At 40.3% G+C, this 20081-nt stretch overlaps 1 protein-coding gene across 1 annotated transcript; it reads left to right on the forward strand.

Moving 5' to 3' along the window:
• On the forward strand, positions 1359 to 19776 carry ALDH7A1 (aldehyde dehydrogenase 7 family member A1). The gene is made up of 18 exons (XM_021381097.1): positions 1359 to 1597; positions 1736 to 1789; positions 1990 to 2055; positions 3297 to 3377; positions 5553 to 5676; positions 6265 to 6397; positions 6985 to 7029; positions 9803 to 9880; positions 10577 to 10674; positions 11627 to 11668; positions 14155 to 14249; positions 15076 to 15160; positions 15447 to 15553; positions 16808 to 16924; positions 17309 to 17406; positions 17566 to 17639; positions 18596 to 18671; positions 19277 to 19776. The coding sequence occupies exons 1-18, from the start codon at positions 1415 to 1417 to the stop codon at positions 19329 to 19331; spliced, it is 1611 nt and encodes a 536-aa protein (XP_021236772.1). The 5' UTR covers positions 1359 to 1414; the 3' UTR covers positions 19332 to 19776.

Consider the following 20081-nt stretch of genomic DNA (forward strand, 5'->3'; position numbering starts at 1 on the left):
CTCTGGGTCACTAGATCAAAACAAACTCACCCCAGGTCAAGTGTGAAACTGAAACTTACCTGATGTGTTTTGGTGGCCAATGAGAAAGGAGCAGACAGTGTTCCAGCTCCAGCCGGGGCCCTCTCGCTATGCTATGCAGGCCAGACAGTGAACAAACAGCTCGAGGGACTGAGCTGCTGTACCATCCAGAGGATAATTTCTTGAGGTCAAGTCTGTAAAAGCACCGTGTCAAAGCAGGGGAAGAAAGCTGCTGTTCTGTTATTCTTTTGACTGTGCTCCTTAACCAGAGAGATGCAGGGTTTCATCCTCTTTCTGAAAAAGAGCTTTATCTTTCAGATATACTGATTTCTCTTTTGAGATGCTTTTGTTCAAGGTTCTTTATATACTTCCTTCAGAAGTGAATGGACTCATACCTCCTACAAGTTTTATATTTTTCGAAACCAGTTTTCTTTTACTAGCAAAACTTTAATCTCGCATGTACTGAAGCCAGTGACATATACAGCTCTTAAACTATGCCAGACAACTTTAAAATAATCATCCAAATATGCCTTTAATTGAAAAAAAATTACTTGAATAATCTTGTCACAAAGGGCAAATTATCAACACAATTAACAGTAAGCAGAAATGTGCAGCTGTGGAAATCAGAAGATAAATTACAGCAGTCTTGAGATTTGTGGTATTTTTCTATTCCTTTTAGAATGCGATAACGCATTTGGGTGTTAGTACCAGCGCTTATTCCCAAGTGATTTGGCCATTTATAAAATATTACATTCCTGAAAAGAAATGATTTTTCATGACAATAGTAGATCATCTGCATTTCAAAAGCCTCTTCAGGGAAACTATGATTTAGAAGTATGGGTTAAAAATCACTTGCAGTTTTGCAAGATGAATGTGTATCAAGTGCAGCAATCGCGCTAATCCCGTATACACAAAAGAAGGAAAAGCAAAGACTGTAAAATCACAGACGCTTCACTATGGATAAGCGGCCAGCCTACAAACTGAAGCCGCTTCGTTTCACCAAGATTCAAAGAACCAGCGCAGCGTAAAGCAATGAAAGCAGTAATGCATACTCCTGAAAGCTATAACGTCTTTATTGAGTAACGGCGGCCACGCTTTCCCCAGCTTCGATGCCTGCCTTCTTATTTCCGTCCCGCAGGCACACTCAGCGCACGCACTCCACCGCCCCACGCCGGCGGCGGGCGGTGCTTCAGAGGGCAGAGGGCAGCGGCGCGGAGGGCTGGGGGCTGCAGGGGCTGCGCGGGTGGGACGCCGCCGACCGGCAGGGGGCGCTGCGGTGCGGGGTCGCCGCCGGTCGGGGGGCGCCGCTGCGCCCCCACCAATCGACGCGCTCGGCGTGGGGGCGGGCCCGGCGGGCCGTCGCGGCGTCGCCCCCCTCCGCGCACGGCTGCTGGGGATGCTGGGCTGGCGCCGCGCTGCCTCCTCGGTGCTGCTGCTGCCGCGTCGGGCCGGGTGGCGGCCCGCAGCCGCCATGTCCTCGCTGCTGGTCGGTCAGCCGCAGTACGCCTGGCTGCGGGAGCTGGGCCTGCAGGAGGACAACCCGGGCGTGTACAATGGGCGCTGGGGCGGCGGCGGCCAGGTGCGGCCGGGGCGGGTGGGCTGCGTGGGGAGAGCGGGCCCGCGGGGAGGAGGGGAGGGAGGGCTGCCGGGACAAATGTCTGCTGGGATCGTTGTTTCGGGCTTTTGTCTGTCGGCTGACGGAGCCTCTCTGCTCTAGGTGGTGACCACGTACTGTCCTGCTAACAACGAGCCCATCGCCAGAGTGCGGCAGGTAGGGGAGCGCCGGCTGTCGGCGTGACGGGCCCCTTGGGTCTGTTCGTATCCTGTGGTGGGATATTCGTTTCTTGTGAAAACCATCTTCTGCAGTGCGGTCTTTCGTAGCTCTGCACGACACAAAAGCTTTTCTGTGGAGTTTGTTTCGGGGTTTCGGTATTCCTCACTTTTTTTTCTTTGGCTTGCTTCTTCGTGTAGGGTAGCTTGGAGGATTACGAGGAAACAGTAAGGAAGGCTAAGGAGGCATGGAAAGTCTGGGCTGATGTAAGTTAACAGTTATCTTTCATGGCGTTTGTCTTTTTAATTGTATCTCTGGCAGGTACACATAACATTGCCCTGTTGGTTGGAGGTGTGAAAACATGACCGTGTTACATTGTGTTACATAAAAGCAAAGATCTGTGATGAGGGCCTGCCTCAAGATGCAGACCTAAGCAGCTTGCATTCATTAACCACTACGTACAAAAATGAGGACGTTTCATTTTTTTTTTTTTCTGAAAAATGTTTGTTTTAAGAAGCCTGGGGTGTTTACCCAAGTTAGTGCCTGTAAGCTATCACCAGCAGGTCTGCTGAAGTCCTGAAACCTCATAAGCAAGGAAATAACCTCTCCAGGTGTATTTAAATTCACATTTCAGCGTGCTTTCTCCTGTGCAGAGTATTTGGGTGCCTAACTCCTGGAGATAATGGTGTGAGTAAACCTGCTGGTTTTGACTGTGCTTTTTTGACCATCAGTTGATCCCTGATTATTCACAAAGCAGCTGTGTTATTTCAAAACTTTTGTGTTATGTTGCTGTGTCGGACTGCTGTTTCCCTCTAGGAAGCTGTAGTTGTCATTGTCCCTGTACAAGGTATTTGCAAGCAGCATCTGTTCTCTTGCTTGTTTTTATAGATACCAGACGCTTCTCTGATATACCTGAATTTTGTAAGGTATCAGGCATCCTGTATTTTATCCTACAAAATTTGTTTCCTTACCTGAAGAGAACAAAAACTTAGGAGAAATACCACAGCTTCCTTGGGATATCTTAAGGCATTATTTTGTTACAATCTATGCACGTAATATTACGTGTGGGTGCCAGCTCATAATGTATTTGAAGATAACCTGGAAGCGGTATAACGGATTAAAAAGAAAAAAAAGAAAATCAACAGACCTAGGGCTTTAAAACCTCATCTCAGAGCTGTTTTTTAGTTTGTGAATTTTGTTGGTTTTAATGAGCTTATCTGAAAGATTTTGCCTGTCAATATTTACGCTTGCATTGCTGATGGATTCCTCACTTCTTTTTCTAGCTATTTCTTCATTAGCAGTTTCTAATCCGTTATCTGTGAGATGAGAAGGAATTTGTCATGAAATTGTGCATGATAAAAATGAATGAGTTACCATGTCTCGGGAAGAGGATGATAAATTACCACAATCAGTGGTCTCCTGCTGCATGCATAGAAAATGAACATAATATGTACATGAAGAAGTCACAGATGTTCAGTCTCAAATGGATTCTTTCCTTTTTTTACAGATCCCAGCGCCCAAGCGTGGAGAAATAGTACGACAGATTGGTGATGCCCTGAGACAAAAAATCAAAGTTCTGGGAAGCTTGGTAAGGTGTTTTAGGAAGCAGCTTGGCTTTAGGGGGGAAAAAGGTCAAAACTCTTTTGCCATGGTTTTACAGTACCACTCTGCAATACTAACGTTAATAACTGTTCAAATGGTGTTAGTTCTGTTAACTTGTGTAAAGGAATTTAGTTTTAATATATAAAACAACAGACGATTACGTTCTGACATTGTATACTGAAAATGATTTTTCACATTTTATATTGGGGATAAAAACAGTGTAATTCATTTTGAGCCCGTACACTGGCTAGGAAGAGTGTTGGAACTGCTCCCATGCTGTTTTCTCATTGTACCTACCAAGTTGTTCACCATCATGTACAAAAAAGACATCCCTCTGATACAGAGCTTTTAACCTTGAGCTCTTTTCTGGTGATCTGTAGGGTTTTGAGAATTGAGGTATGGAGGTATAAGGCTTCATAAGGTGAGACAGTCTTAATGAGATCTTCTTGCAGTGCTGTTTTGGATATAAAGGTAGAAAGACCATTCCTTTAAAACACTAGTTGCTATGGAAGAAAAGAGGCCAAGTGGGGAGCTTGCTACTATCCTTTTACGGCACATACCTGTATGTGCTGCTGTTCAGAAACAGCTGTCCTTGAATAACCACGTGTAGGCAAGCTCATACTGCTAACCTACAGAACTTTGCTTTGTTAGTTCACTTGATGTTGGCTTCACGGCAGACTTTCTGTGATGCATAACTACATTTGTATTCAAAAACATTACAGTTTGCCAGTGAGCGTGGGCAGACAGAAGTTTGAGCGTTCTTAACATAAAACTTGTTGGGTGCTTGTAGATTTTCCAATCAGATTGTGAGGCTTTTTCACCCTTCCAGGACAGGGACTGAACTTCAGGGTGAAAGCTATGCACTAGGTATCCAAGTATTCAAACTTTTCTTGGCTGAAGGATATAAAACTGACACACTGTAAAAGAGAACAATATGGAAGCTCACCTTTTCATATCCAATTGGAAATTTCCATCCCAGCCTCACAACGTCCTTGTCAGTTTTCCAGATGTATTTCCAGTGCTCTCACAGGCTCACTGATGTGTTACTCATTAAATATATCTGGTGCCTCTCCATGTCTAGTCACAGACACAGACTCTTCCTGTTATCTTGAGGCGTCCAGACACCCTGTTCTGAGTTTGCTCAAATTCTAAACAACTTTCCAACAAATGCATTAAGCGAGCTCTTCTGCCCTGACTCCTCACTTCTTTAATGGCTCCCTATTCTTTAGGTTGAAGCAGAAATCAGATGTGGCGTTTCCATGTGTGCAGAGTAGCCTAGCAAGTCTTTGGGACCACAGACACCCTAGAAATACCTAGGAAGGCGTTTGGTCAGCTCTATCTGAATCTTTGCATGGAGCATAAAATCATTTAAACTGATTTCTCACTTAAGAGCTTTCTCAAAGTACAATCCTCAACCTCAAGTGGTAGGTGATATTTGTATGAAGTTGCTTATATCATAACATCACTGAAAAATGAAGTGGGAGTGAGCGACTGAATTCTCAGTTCATACATGAGTAAATTTCAAATATCAATGTTCTCTCATTGGCAGTCTCTGTTTCTTTTGTATGTTTAACATGCTTTGAACAGAAGGCAATAGCTTAGGAAAAAAAAGATGCTAAACAGCTGGGACGCTGATAGACTAAAGATGTGCATTCATTTTCAGCAATGTTTGAAAATTAGATCTCTCAAACTTGCTTTGAGGTGCTGTAAAAATGAGCCATTTGCTTATGAAAAATCTAAATGACTACTTTGTTTTGGGGTAGTTATCCCTCTTTTCCAATTTATTACACATCTGATAAAAAAAAAAGTATGCAGATGCCCTGATTGAAATGAAATCTTCTTTGATCCCAGGCTGTGAAACTGATTACTGTTGGATACTTCTTTCATTAGATTTTTTTAATTTTTCACTATTGATTATTTTCCTCTATTAATTTCCTCCTACTTTATGAACGTGTGACTCCTTTATAGTTATCTGTTGTGTTGTTTCTTTAAGCTTTGAATAATTCAGGTAGAGGTGAATATCTTGTAGCAAAAAACTCTATATTGAATTCTACTTGGTGTACGAATATACCTGATAGCAGTAGGAGACAAAATGCATTGGAAATTAACGTGAATTTAAAAAAAATCATATCTTGTTATTGGTATTTATTGATATTTTCAGGTCTCATTGGAAATGGGAAAGATTTATGTTGAGGGTGTTGGGGAAGTGCAGGAATATGTTGATGTCTGCGACTATGCTGTTGGTTTGTCCCGAATGATTGGCGGACCTGTTTTGCCTTCAGAAAGTATGTGTTCCGTTTCTTTTCTTCACCATTTTTTAATTTTTATTTTTCGTATTAGTGGAAGGATGGGGATGTCATATCCTAAACATAGAGCGGTGTACTGCAGCAAAATCTCTATGCTGTGAGCTCTTGATCAAGCATGTTGTCTATAAATAGATGTGCTGATAGACAGTAGTGCCACCTAATGAAGTATCTGTTCTATGGCATATATCAGGAGAAGCAAGAGATTTTTCCTCTGCTTCGTGAAACTTTAGATTCTCTCTGACCTCTCTGTAGTAAAGGTGCTGGAGGAAGGCATGTAAAAACTTTGTCAGTATGCTTAAAAATGAGAAGTCTTTTTGTCAGTTATTATTTACTGAGCAACCAATGTTCTATTAACTGAGTCGTTAAAAGAGCAAAATTTCTCACTATCATTTTTTTTTCCCCCACAGTCTAGCTAACCATGTTGCAGTAAGTTGCAGAGCCCTTGTAATACAGTTCTCCACAAGCTAATGCTCTGATAGACAGAGGAGTGATGACAGGCCCCTTCCTCATAGCACCTCGTGCATGCATTGAATGGATGCAAATCGTATGTTCTGTCTTTTCCTTCAGGATCTGGTCATGCTCTTATAGAGCAGTGGAATCCTGTTGGGTTAGTAGGAATCATCACGGCCTTTAACTTCCCTGTTGCAGTGTATGGGTGGAACAGTGCAATTGCAATGATCTGTGGAAACTCTTGTCTCTGGTAAGACACAGCTGTCCAGCATGCGAACAGTATTTTAAAATTGCAGAACTGTTATCTCAGGCATGTAACTGTTATCAAATTTCATGTGTTTCTGTATATTTGATTCTATTTCATGTAGGCTTAATTTCTGTCTATTTGTAAGGTGTATGTAGTCAAAAAATGTAATTTTTTTTTGTAACCTCGTTAACATCTTCAATGAGGTATTGAGTTCCACACCCACGCAGGACTTAGTCAAATGACAAATCAGTGAAAACTTAAATTGAGGGTTAGCAACACTGACAGTAACAAAAAATCAATATTTTCAGAACTGGTACTGATAAAATTAAGGATCTTGGTAGTAACTTTGCTTTTCCTCCTGCTCCTGCTTCTGTTCCATCTCTGTGCTTCACTATAATGTCTAGCATATCTCCAGTTCACACTGAGCTCAACAGATCTAAATGCTCAACACTGGACGGTAGTGCTTGAGTTCTTGTCTTAACATGCACCTGAAAACCATCTTAAGCATGCTGTATTTGATGTACCATAATAAATGCATAATTAAACTATTTTTCATTTGAAGAATTGAAAACTTTTTTTTTTTCTTGCAGGAAAGGTGCTCCCACAACATCTCTTACAAGTGTAGCTGTTACCAAGTGAGTTCTGGTTCCTTTGCGTTCTGTTTTCCTTATTAAACAAATTGTATTCTGAGTGAGATAGTGCTTAGTGCTGAGAAGAATTGCTTTTCCCTTGTTACATATAATGTAACAATATAGAGTACATAACATGTTACCTGTACTATTGCCTTTTTTTATTCTGAGACCAGTGCTGTGCTTCTGCTGAGGAATGTCTAGCTGTGTTGCTTGCTTCACTGTAGAAGATGAGTAGCTTATACAATTCAGCTACCCTTAATAACTCTCATATTTCTGAACATCCACTTCTTTTGGTGTCAAAGCCCAATATCAGCACTTGGCTGTATTTTTTTCATTTTCTGGAGGGGGTGCAAATTGTTTTGGTTGTCTCTGTAGACCTACCTCCTGAAGATATGTTCACACAGTCCTTATTATCCCAAACTAGTAACGTCACAGCATGCCTTTCCAGGGTTCAAGGCTCATTCCTGATAGAAAGGAGAATTCTGACAAATACATGTCCTAGTGGTGCTTGCTCTAGATTTATTGCTACTTCCCTTACTGTGTCAGCATTTTAAGTGTTTATCTATTGCATGATACAAACAAGATTTATGCAAAATGTAAATGGTCTCCTTTAAAATGATGCATTTTGTAGTCTTGTAGCTTTAATATGGACCTGAGAACATGGCCTCAGAGTACTTGTAAGTATTATATCTGACCAGGGAGATCAGGGAAAACAAGAAGGGCTTCTTTATGTATATTAATAGTGAAAGAAAGACTAGGGAGAATGTGACTGTGCTGCTGAATAAGATGGGTGCCTTGGTAATGGAGGACACTTAGAAGGCAGTTACTAAACGCTGCCTTGCTTCATTTGTAATTATGAAGACTGACCCTCAGGAATCCCAGATTCTAGGGGTAAGAGAGAGAGTCTGGAGAAGGGAAGACTTCCCCTTGGTCAAGCAGGATCTGGTCAGAGATCATCTAGGCAAACTCGACATGTGCAAATCCATGCACCACAGTGGGATGTGCCTTTGAGTAATGAGGGAGCTGGCAGAAGTGATTGCTGAGCCACTTTTTATCATCTTTGAAAGGTCATGAAGAACAGGAGAGGTGTCTGAGGACTGGAACAAAGCCATTGTCACTCCAGTCTTCAAAAAGGGCATGAAGGAAGACTTGAGAAACTACAAGCCAGTCAGCTTCACCTCTGTCTCTGGGAAAGTGATGGAGCAATTTATTCTGAATGTCATCTCCGAGCATGTGGAAGAAAATAAGTTTTTCCAGGAGTAGTCAGCAGCAAGGGGAAATCATGCTTGACCAATCGAGTGGACTTATATGAATTTATGACTGGCTGGATAGATGAGGGGAGAGCAGTGGATGCTGTCTACCTTGACGTAAGCTAGGCTTTTGACTCTGTCTCCTGTAACATCCTGTAGATAAGCTTAGGAAGCATGGGGCGTATGAGTGATCAGTGAGGTGGACTGAGAGCTGGATGGCTCAGGATTGTGGTCAGTGGTGCAGAGTATGTTTGAAGGCCTGCAGCTAGCAGTTTTCCCCAGATCAGTACTGGGTCTGGTCTTTAACATCATCAGTGACCTGGAGGAAGGGATAGAGTGCACCCTCAGCAAGTTTGCTGATGTTGCAGAGCTGGGAGTAGTGTCTGACGCACCAGAAGGCTATGCTGCCATTCAGCAAGACCTGGACAGCTTGGAGAGTTGGGCAGAGAAGAACCTTATGTTGAATATCTCAGGTGTAGAATCCTACACCTGGGGAGAAATAACCACGTGCATGAGTATAGATTAGGATCTGACCTACTGGAAAGGTGCTCTGTGTAGAAGGACCTAAGTGTCCAGGTGGACAGTAGGTTGGCAGTGAGCTGGTAGCGTGCACTTGTGGCCAAGAAGGCCAGTGGTATCTTGGGGTGCTTTAAAAGGAGGATGGCCAGCAGGTCAGGTGAGGTGATCCTCCCCCTCTGGTCAGCCTTTGGTGAGCCTCATCTGGAATACTGTGTCCCTTTGCAGGCTCCTCAGTTCAAGAAAGATGGGGAACTACTGGAGAGATTCCAGTGGAGAACCATGAAGATGATTAGGGGCCAGGAGCTTCTCCCCTGTGAGAAAAGTCTGAGATGCCAGGGACTATTTAGCCTGGAGAAGACTGAGGGGGGATCTTATCAGTGCTTATGAATATCTAGAAGGCAGGAGTCAAGTGGATGGGACAAGGCTCTTTTTTGATGGTGTCCAGTGACAGGACAAGTAGCAATTATCATAAACTGGAACAGAGGAAGAGTTTCATATGAAAAAAATTTGAGAAAAAACTTGACTGTGGGGGTGGCAGAGCACTGGAGAGATCGTGGGGCCTCATTCTCTGCAGATATTCAAGACCCACCTGGACACTTTCATGTGCAACTTACTCTAGGGAACCTAGGGGGTTGGACTTGATCTCCAGAGGTCTCTTCCAACTCCTGTGATTCTGTGATTTTTTTAAGTGACTTCGTGAAGTTACATAAACATCTTGTTCTAATGGTGAAAGATTGTAGGGCCGAGGATTTTACACACTATTCTGATGCTACTTGGTGCCAGTTATGTAGATGCATAGGGGATATTTTTTTTTTTCAAGAGTTTCTCTGCATGAGCAATGATTATAACATCAAAGTCCTTGAGTGTGTATTTATTGTAAAAACTATCTGTAAGACTTAAAACAAAAAAAAATCTGTTGCTTTTTCATGTGCCTTTAATGGTTTATTGCCTGTTGTCTATTATATGCACCCATGAGGTAACTGAATTTTTTATATCTTTGATTCTAGGATAATTGCCAAAGTCTTGGAGGATAACAAGATACCTGGAGCTGTCTGTTCTTTGATCTGTGGTGGAGCAGACATTGGGTAGGTAACATTTATTGTGTTTTGTGCGGATGCATCTACAGTAAACATACCATGTGTTTCTACTTGCTATTGTGAGATTAGCTGCTAACAAGTAACTTATTAGACATTCCAGTTTAATGAAGAAATGAAGAGACACGGGTCAGTTTTCATTCTACTTCTGCGTGTAGTTACATCCAAAGAATATGGCCAACGTAAAGTTCCATTCATCATACTCTTTCAATTTTTTTTTTTTTTAGTCCATCAGTCTTTCAGACCATTTGTAGAGGAGAATGATTCTCCGTTTTCCATGCTCACACTGGGCTGTGCACCTGCACATAGATGTGTAACATTGCTTAGAAGCTCTACAAATGCGTAAATTCCTGCTACAAATGCAAAATTGAGCATTTCAAGAGAAGTAATAACAAAGAGGATGGTAACTATTAAAGTCATAGGTGTGCTTATCTTCTTAGGGAGCAGAACAATTGAAACTGATTTCATTGTGTTCTTTGGGATGTATTTAATTATACAGGTGATGCACTTATTATTTGGCATGACGTAGGGGAGGGAGGCAGTCTTGTTCCTCTTCTCTGAGTGACAAGAAGCTTTTGTGATGGCTGTTCAGTCATTTACCTGATGTTTGGTTTATGTGGGAGGTGTGAGCAGCTTTTCCAGCTGTTTACTCTTCCTGTAAATGTGGTGGCATGTCCTGTTGTGCAGGACAGCAATGGCGAGAGATGGGAGAATGGACCTGCTGTCTTTCACTGGCAGCACGGAAGTGGGCAAGCAGGTAGCACTCATGGTTCAGGAGAGATTCGGTGAGTGGGAGTCTTCTATTTTTCTTCTGTTTCTATGGTTGGGAAAGGTAGGGTAACCTCACAGGATTTTAAAATACAGCTTGTTTCACCTGTCTCCTGTGTTAACTTTTTTCATCTTCATGAAAGTAAGATGAGGAAACTCCTTTGAACTACCTACTGCTTTTTCTTCTAGTTTGGTCACAATTCAGTTGTTCTTGTTGTTGTTTTTTTTTATTTACCCAGGATGTCTGCCAATCCATTGTACTGCAGTTAATTTGGAGGAAGTTCTTGTGACTCTCCTCTAGAGACTGACAAATGAACAGCCAGGGCTTATTGTCTTTCAGCAAATCCGTTCATGAAAAATTATCCCTTCACCTTATACTCCTTATAAATATAGTAGAAAATGTAGGACCTTTGGGATGCATCTTCAAATACCTGCAACAAAAATTATATAGGTGTGAACCCGTGCACAATTGCAGGGTTCTAAGTTTTTAAACAGAATATATTGTGAACAAGATTATCCTAAGCATCAAAAAAATTCAGAATAGATTGCAAAGTTTCATATATAAGTAGGTGGTGATTCCTTCTTTCAGATTTGAGATAAAACAGTTGCTAGGGAAATACTTAAGACTGCTGCTATTCATTTTTGTATGCATAGCACCTCCTAATCTTCATCTGCCTCATATTATTTATCCTGCAACTTGTTTTGCTTTCTTCTTTTCCTTTCTAGTGCTATTTTACCTCATTTTTTATGCTATTTCCTTCTCCAGGCGTCATTCTTCGCAGTATGTTGTAGATGTGATATTCAATGTAATTTGCTCCTTTGACCAGTGCAATTTGTTGACAATGATGCCTAAAAATTTCTGTCCAGAAAAGAAAGTGGAATGAAATCTAAATGTAATTACTGATGACTTTACTGTAATGCATACTGAATACATGTGTGACTCATGTAATTATTGTATGTTTTTATTAGGCCGAAGTCTGCTGGAACTTGGAGGAAACAATGCCATTATTGGTAATATACAGTGTAGAAGTGTAGTCCCATAGATATTATTTGAAAGTTAATATACATATGTTTGTAACAAATTGTTCTTTTTTTTTTCCACTGGGGGTTTAAAAAATGCTTAGTAAAATTTTTTTGTGTGTTTTTTAATCTTTTTCTGTCTTCATTGTTGCTGAGGTGTAGTGATTTAGGATAAAAATGAGAATTCAAACTCTTGTTTAGTTTTGAATTGAATGGGATGGGGATGTGGACAATGCTGCTAACTTCTGCTGAAATTTGACTTTAGGATCTGATCTCTTGAACACAATTTTTAGCATTTCAGAATATAAGTGTATCTGCATATATAGACAGGCATATAAATGACATCTAAGACAATGTTTGACCACTTAAGATACTTAGAAGTAAAGTACGTAGGTCTTCATTTCAATATCCTGTTTTACAGGTTTAGGTGATTTAGGTCATGTTCTGATTAACAGATAAAAATAAAATAAATACTCTAAAAATGAACATTAGAAAGAGAGAAAATAGAAACCAACTAAATACCAATTTTATTGAAGCCTTCTCCTTCACCTTTATGATTTGAACCGATGTAATTGCCTGTCCAGAATATTAAGCACCTTCAAAAATCCAATTTGAGCAGTCTTTTCTTTTTTTTTTTTTTGCATAGAGTAGTATGAACTTGCTGCCCAGTTAGGAAATAGTGTTTATTTTGTCACGTAAAAGTCCTGCTTTTTCTGAAGTTGACTTTGAATGAAGGCTTAAACTTTACTTGCTTGGATTTTGTCTCAGATTTGTCTCCCCCCACATTCTGTGGGACTGGTTAAATTGAGTGATACCACCTGGGTACACTTCTTTTCATGCTACTAGACTTCTCATGTAGGGAAGGTGGAGAAGAGCAAGAAATTGCTTGTACCGTATTGAATTAAATTGAAGCTGAGGCTTTTTGCAGGCTTTGTTGAGAAAGACTCTTTCCAGTAGTTCAGAGATCTGTTTATGTCCAATTGCACGTGTCTTTAATTCCATGTGTATAAGTATGGAAATTATGAGGTGTTTTTGTACATAAGTCATTTTGAAAGTAATGCCTCTTATTCAAGTCCATGGAAACTATAACAGATACAAAAAGCACAGTAACAATATTTGATAGAGCAGATTCTCAGGTACAAAATACTCCTTTTCAAAATCGTCATCACCATTAGCTATGCATGTTTGCCAGCAATGAACAAGAGCCTGCATGCCATGCTCATACATAGGTGCACCAGTGGAGGTGATCCACTGTTTCCCAGCTGTTCTGACAACATTGTTGCTAGGAAAATGTTGCTCATGCAGTTTCTTTAATCAGCCCAAACAAATGGAAGTCAGAAGGCACCAAATCCAGACTATACAGTGGATGTGTGATGACAGTCTAGCCAAGATTGTCATTGTACTCCATGGGGGCTGGCGTTGTCATGTTGCAAGAGAAAGGTTGTCTTCTCTGCTCAGTCTCTAGAAGTTTGAGCCTTCCGCTTAGTCAGCGTTGTGTTGTAGTGGTCAGAGTGGATGATTGTCTGAGTTCCAGGAAATCCAGAAGGATTGCCCCTTTTCTGTCCCAAAAGACAGTGAGAACATCACATTACCCACTGAGGGCTATGTCTTGAACTTTTTCTTTGATGTGGAATTCATGTGGCAGCGCTCCATGGACTACCATTTTGACTCTGGCTTGCAGTGGTGACCCCGCTTCTCATCACTAGTAATGATGCGATCCAGGAAATTGTCACCATCAGCTTTGCATTGGTTCAGTAGATCGTGATAAACATGCATACCTTGTTCTTTCTGTTCCTCTCCCATCTGTGGGACCCACCTGGTGCAAACTTTGTGATATTCCAGTGTTGCCACCGTCATTTCCAACGCGTTGAAGCTGATACTCAGCTCTGTACGCAGAGTAATCAGTAATTAGTAATTCACTGATTGGCGCAGATGAGCTGTTTGAGATGCTCTTCGGGTCTTTCTTGTCGCTGTCACCACTGCAGAAACACACCACCCACTCCCTCACCGTGGTAATGTCCACCATTTGGTCTCCATAAATGTTCAGCAAGCATTAATGAATGTCACCGGGTGCAATTTCTAACTCATGGAGGAATTTAGTTACACCTTTGTTTCATATGCACTTCCATATCAGATACCATTTTATCAGACTGCCCCTCTGCTGCCATCTGTCCCATGGCAACATAATGTAGTGGAATACTGGTGGGAAGGTTCAACCACTACTGCCATACCACTGCCATCATGGGCCAACATAATAAAATAAGAGGCATTACTTTCTGAGCAGCCTTTGTGTGCACTGATGTGCAATGCTAGTGCTATTATTCTTCATACTTCTTGAGTGACCTGCTAGAATTTATTGCATGCTGTTTAGCGTCTTAAACCTAGTAAATTTAGAGAGCTTTCAGCACTCCAGAAAACACCATTTTACACCTTTTCTCTTTGCTGTGTTAACATACTGATGTTCAACTTTTATTAAGTGTTTGAAGATGCAGACCTGAACCTAGTCATCCCGTCTACTCTGTTTGCTGCTGTGGGAACAGCGGGTCAGCGGTGCACAACTGCCAGAAGACTGGTGTGTAAATCTAACTGAACTGGTTTGAATAGCTCTGACTTTAAAAATTAATTCCATATTAGCTCAGAGAATTCCTATCAGTTTTTTATATTATGGAGAATAAGGAGTATTTGTTAGGTGTATTTCATTCTCTCTGATATCAGTGTGATGAAAGAAGATAGGTATAGTTTGTCACTATAGTTCTAGCTCCAGAGAACTTCTGTGAATGTTTCTCACAGGGTCCTAAAACTCACAAAAATAATGCTCATCATGTTTTCTTAGTTTCTCTCCCCTTTTGTTGCCAGAACTTAAATTTAGTTGTGGCTGGTTCAGGTTTTGGTTTGTGGGATTTCAGAAGAGCAGGGGTGCACGTGTCTCCTGTTGGTTTTTTCCCCATTTTTTTTTAAACCAACCATTTTAAAGAAGTGTATAAGTATCATAATGTCAGCGTGTGTCTGCGTAGTCTTTTCAGAACTGTGTTGATTAGATACATTTTTGGCAAAAAAGCTGTAGCTTCACTTTATTGCTGTAATTGGAGGAATCACTGAAAATTTGTCCATGCATGACAAGTCATTATAATTAGTCTGTGGATTAATCGTAAATCTCTAATGGGGTTACTTAAAAATGAATTTTTGTTCCTTTGGTTCTTTTAAATCTTGATGATTTGCTTTCTTGGTGGTGCTCCTGTTTTCAAACTTTCTCTTGTGTTCATTTAAACACGGCATTTGCTGAATGTGAACAGTACTATCTCTACACTTCCTTTGGCCCTCTTCAAAGTGCAGTAGAGCTTCAGGAGGAATAACATAGGCTTTGCTGGCTTACAGCCTTCTTACCACGTTTTGTTTAGTTCCTCCATGAGAGCATCCATGATGAGGTGGTGGAAAAGCTTGCGAAGGCCTATGCCCAGGTCCGCATCGGTGATCCATGGGATTGTAAGTAGCAGTTTCCAACTCATGTATTTAGGAGATGTTTCAGTTTGCATCTTTCTGTTAAAATTCTAAAGTGATTATAGATCAAAGATATCTAATTTTAGCAGTTTACCATGGAATGGTTGTAGCTAGTTTTTATTCAGAATACAAGCCTTGAAGGGCAGATGAAGAACCACTGTTCCTCTTAGACAGATTGAATAGTTACTCATCAAATTTTATAAGAAAACTATTAAAAATTTGCAATTTTCCTGAAATAACGTCTTCGGATTTTTCTTTCTTTTTTCTTTAGCTGACACTCTGTATGGTCCCCTTCATACCAAAGAAGCAGTGAAAATGTTTCTTAATGCAGTAGAGCAAGCAAAACAACAAGGTGGCTCTGTGGTCTATGGTGGAAAGGTGACTTACTTTTATTCTTCCTTCTACAGTTAATTTTCTAGGGAAAAAAAATACTATAGCATTGTGGCTTAGGCCAAGACTGTATGTCAGTTTGTCATGTCATCAGTTACATAATGTCAGTTAATCATGGAATGCCCAAATTGGAGTCCTGTGCTTATAGTAAAGATAAGTTTATGTAGAACTCCAAGAAATGGCTTTGAGTTTTCAGCAATTCTCTGTACTACTCTTCCATCTCACAGGATGGTGAGAATACAGACAGCAATGTAAATGGTGACTGTCGTGCACATAACAAAGAAAAATTGCTGTTCTTGTTCCTGGGTTCACCATATCAAACTTCGAGAAATGCTGAAGATTCAAAGAAGTCTCTAGCACATCTTCATTATTTGGAAAATCTATGGAAGCCATAACAAAAACAAAGAACATAACAACTCTGTTTGACAAAGCAAATTCTCCCCTGCAAAACACTATTTTTCAACATAGTCAACACCATTAGCTATGCATTTTTGCCAGTGATGAGCAAGAGCCTGCGTGCAGCACTTGTAAAAGTCTGCACCAGCAGAGGTGACCTGCTGCTGCCATTGCTAAAATGTACCACCCACTGCCTTGTTGTGCTGACATCCACCACTTGGTCGACATAAACATTCAGCAAGTGTCAAAGGGTGCAATTTTTTCTTCGAGGAGGAGTTCGGTTCCACAGTTTTACTTCATACACTTCCATGTCAGACACTATTTTGTGTGTCTGCCCCTCTGCTGCCATCTGTCTCACGGCAACAAGAGGTAACGAAATAGTGGTGGGAACATTCAGTCTCTACTGCCTTACCACCACTGTCCACCTTTGACATTGTGTACCAACATGATAAAGTAGGAAGCATTGCTTTCAGTGCAGCCCTCATGTATGATATTTGTTTCTCCAGGACGTAATTGATTGTATGGGAATTCTTGTTTTTATAGACACCTTCATTATTCCTACTGCCTTTAAATTTCTAGCTGACTTACTAATCAGCTTTCAAGTAGGAGAAAGTGACTTGGAGATTCAATTACTTATTTAGAAAACTAAGTTATACTTCTGTATATTAAACATGTAAATAAGTAAATTCCAGGTTATCTACTCAGATGATCTGAACTTCAATTTCTGATTGATAGGTACAACTATAGTAATAGAACTATGAGGTATTCCCTTCCTACACTGGTACTAAGCAGGATGCTAGTTTGGCTGAACTTACTCAGTTGTTTCTTTTCTTTTGTACTTTCAAGGTAATAAATCGCCCTGGAAACTACGTTGAACCAACCATTGTGATTGGCCTTGCCCATAATGCACCCATTGTCCACACGGAAACATTTGCTCCCATACTGTATGTGCTGAAATTTAAGGTAAAATAGCAAAGTGAATTGAGTCTTGTGTCAGGGATTTCAGGAGAGCATTTTCTTATGTATGTTGTGTATATGCAATTTCCTTGACAGTTTAAGAGGCACTGTTGATCTGTGATGGCTTACCTCATCACATAGCTACATTTATGCATTTTCTGTGAAGAGTGCTGATATTACGCTAAGTCTGTGCAGGGACAGATTTTTTTCATTCAAGTCAGCCTGTTCTAGAGCAAGTTATGTCTTTCTCTGCAGTGGTGGGGATATCCTACCCTTGATTTGTTACAAATGTATTTGCATTACATCTGCAGCATACTGGAATTTTCTTAACAGTGCTTTTTAATTACTTTGAATAGGTGTGGTTTAACTATTGACATTCCTTCCTTCTAGGAGGAAGAGGAGGTTTTTGCCTGGAATAATGAAGTAAAACAAGGTCTTTCCAGCAGTATCTTTACCAGGGATTTGGGAAGGATTTTTCGCTGGCTCGGGTATAATTCAAAATATTTTTCTACATTCTTAAAACTTAAGATTACTGTATTTTGTCTTTTTTTTTATACCTACATATGCTGCCAGCTGGACATTGTTTAGCTCTTATTTTATGGAAGATAAATGATCCTGATCAGTAGTTGTCTTACCTTTGTCCGTAGGCCAAAGGGATCTGACTGTGGCATTGTGAATGTCAACATCCCAACAAGTGGGGCAGAGATTGGCGGTGCTTTTGGTATGTTACTTACAGTGTTTGATTTTTCTTTCTTTAAACAGTGAAATTCTCTAGTACCAGATCTAGTGACTTGATATTATTTCTGAGGTTCCACTTTTTTAATGACTCTTCACTTATCTAATGACTTTATTAGCTTTTCATGGAAAGAAAAGCTTCAGATGGAGACCAAATTAGAGCATTGTAAAATTAGTGTAACTTGGGTCTCCTCATCTTATTTTGCAAGGTTTTAATCCGTCCATCTAAATGATTAATCTGAAGAAAGGAATGAAGTTAATTTGAATTACACTGCTGTAGCAGAAATGAGAAAAATGACTAGAAGTAGTTAGGGTCCATCTTGTAAAAATATTTGTATTTGATTTTTAAGTACTCCACATATCTTTTTGTTTCCTTCGTCCAGGTATTGTAACTCAGAAGTATGTTCTAGATGTGTTTAGGGACATGGTTGAATGGAAAACTCTCCAAATCTAAGTTTTAGTTAAAACAGTCTTGAACATGTTTGTTGTTTGTTTGCATATGCACACAAAAACTAAAGCATAGTGTGCTTTTGGGAGAATTTCCCAGGATTTTTGCCTGATTTCTTTTTCACATATACCAAAGAAAATGGAGGAAGGAAGAAGAATATTCATCTGATCATTTGAACAGTACAAGGACCAGCACATTCTAGTACAGCTGTATCACGTTTAAAGAAAATATCTTTAAAACAGCATCCTCTGTCACCAGCATGCTGAGATGTTCAATTTCAGGCAGATGGTTTTGGAAGTAAGAATGGGAAGGGAGAACTAACTGTGTGAGTTGTATGTAATGGTGTCTTGGTAATTTGTTTCAGGCTTAGAACAAAGGATAGGGAACTTTATTCCATGAGATTTTACAGTTGTCGAATCTCCTTGAGTTAATCCAGGTTCCCGTGCTCCAAAAAAAAAAAAATCATGTTTCCATTTACAACTTTTTTCCTGCAGGTGGTGAAAAGCATACTGGTGGAGGAAGAGAATCTGGAAGTGATTCATGGAAGCTTTATATGAAACGGTCGACATGGTAAGATACACTTTTGAATTCAAACAAATATAAAATTACGTACAAACTTGCTAAAGCCCAGCACAAATCTCTGAATATGGGAGGTTATTTTCACTAAATGTGAGATAATCATGTAAAGGTGTAATTTTTCTTTCTCATCATGTAAGAAGTTATGTCCATATTCCCAATAGAGAATGATTTCATTAAAGACATTTCTTTATTCACTGTTCCTTAAAATGAACGTGTCCTTTTACAGAGCAGGGCTATTTCTATAGAGCTGGAAAAAGAAATCACTCTTTAAACGTAGTTTTTGCTTCATAATGTTTTTACTTTCACCTCTTGCCTTATGCTAAAGTAAACAAAAAAATTACTGAAACTTTTGAGAAAATATGTAAAATGGGAGCCACAGAGAGAGGGGCCAGTTTTGCCTGTGCATGGGTAACTTATTGAAGTGTTGGGTGTCTCTCCATGAATCTTGTGAAGGGTATCTTCTAGCAATCAGTCTCTGCTATTCCCTCCTGCTATCTCCTGACTTGGTTACCATGCAACTGGTCAGAAGACATGTACTTGGGAAGGAGGCTGCATGGTCTGTCTTATTGATCTCTAAATAATTGTTTCTCTTCCAGTACAATCAACTACAGCAAAGATTTACCTTTGGCTCAAGGAATCAAGTTTCAATAACAGCCTTACTAATGACCGTGCCAGGAACTCTCCTAGCGTTTCAAAACCGTGTACCTTCTAAACCTCATGGTGAGGAAACTTGTCTAAAATTCGGCTGCAGCAATGCTAATTCTGTCAGAAAATCAGGTACTCTAAAAAATTGTTTAACTTTTAATGTATGAAAACACTACTTCAGTCTTCAAATATGAAATACAGAATATTTGGGAAGAAGGGAAGGTGACTGGTGTTAATAATAATAATGACAATAATGATATTCTGTTGCCTTATCACTGTCTTTCACTGTCTGTCTGTATCTCTTGCCTCCTTACCATTTCCTGTTATTTTTCCAATTGGTAGATCTATGCTTCAAACTACATGCTGAGTTTCCTACAGATGCCTAGTGCTGTGGGGGGTGGACAGTACAGGGCTATTTTTCAATGCATAAATAAACTTACGTTTTGTGAAATCTCTTGGGCTTCTAAGTTTTTTTGCTTATTGTTTTGGAGCAGGAGCATTCAGCAGGCTGGCCATTTTCACACATTGAGCTGACAGCTGAGAGAAGTGTTACTGGGCTGAATGATCCACTTCAGTTTTCCTGCCTCTCCTTCAGAAGGGAAACTTTTACTCGTTATGTTGGGAGATAACAGATAAGATCAAGGGCTACAGCAGCCTTTTGTAGCCATCTCTACAGCTAGAAAAATTCAGAGTTGGTTCTCAGGGCCCTTGTGGCACCCTGGGGTCAAACAAGCTCGAAAACCAGATATACAGCCA

Source organism: Numida meleagris, chromosome Z (genome assembly GCF_002078875.1).
Source record: "Numida meleagris isolate 19003 breed g44 Domestic line chromosome Z, NumMel1.0, whole genome shotgun sequence".
Classification (NCBI taxonomy): Eukaryota; Metazoa; Chordata; class Aves; order Galliformes; family Numididae; genus Numida; species Numida meleagris.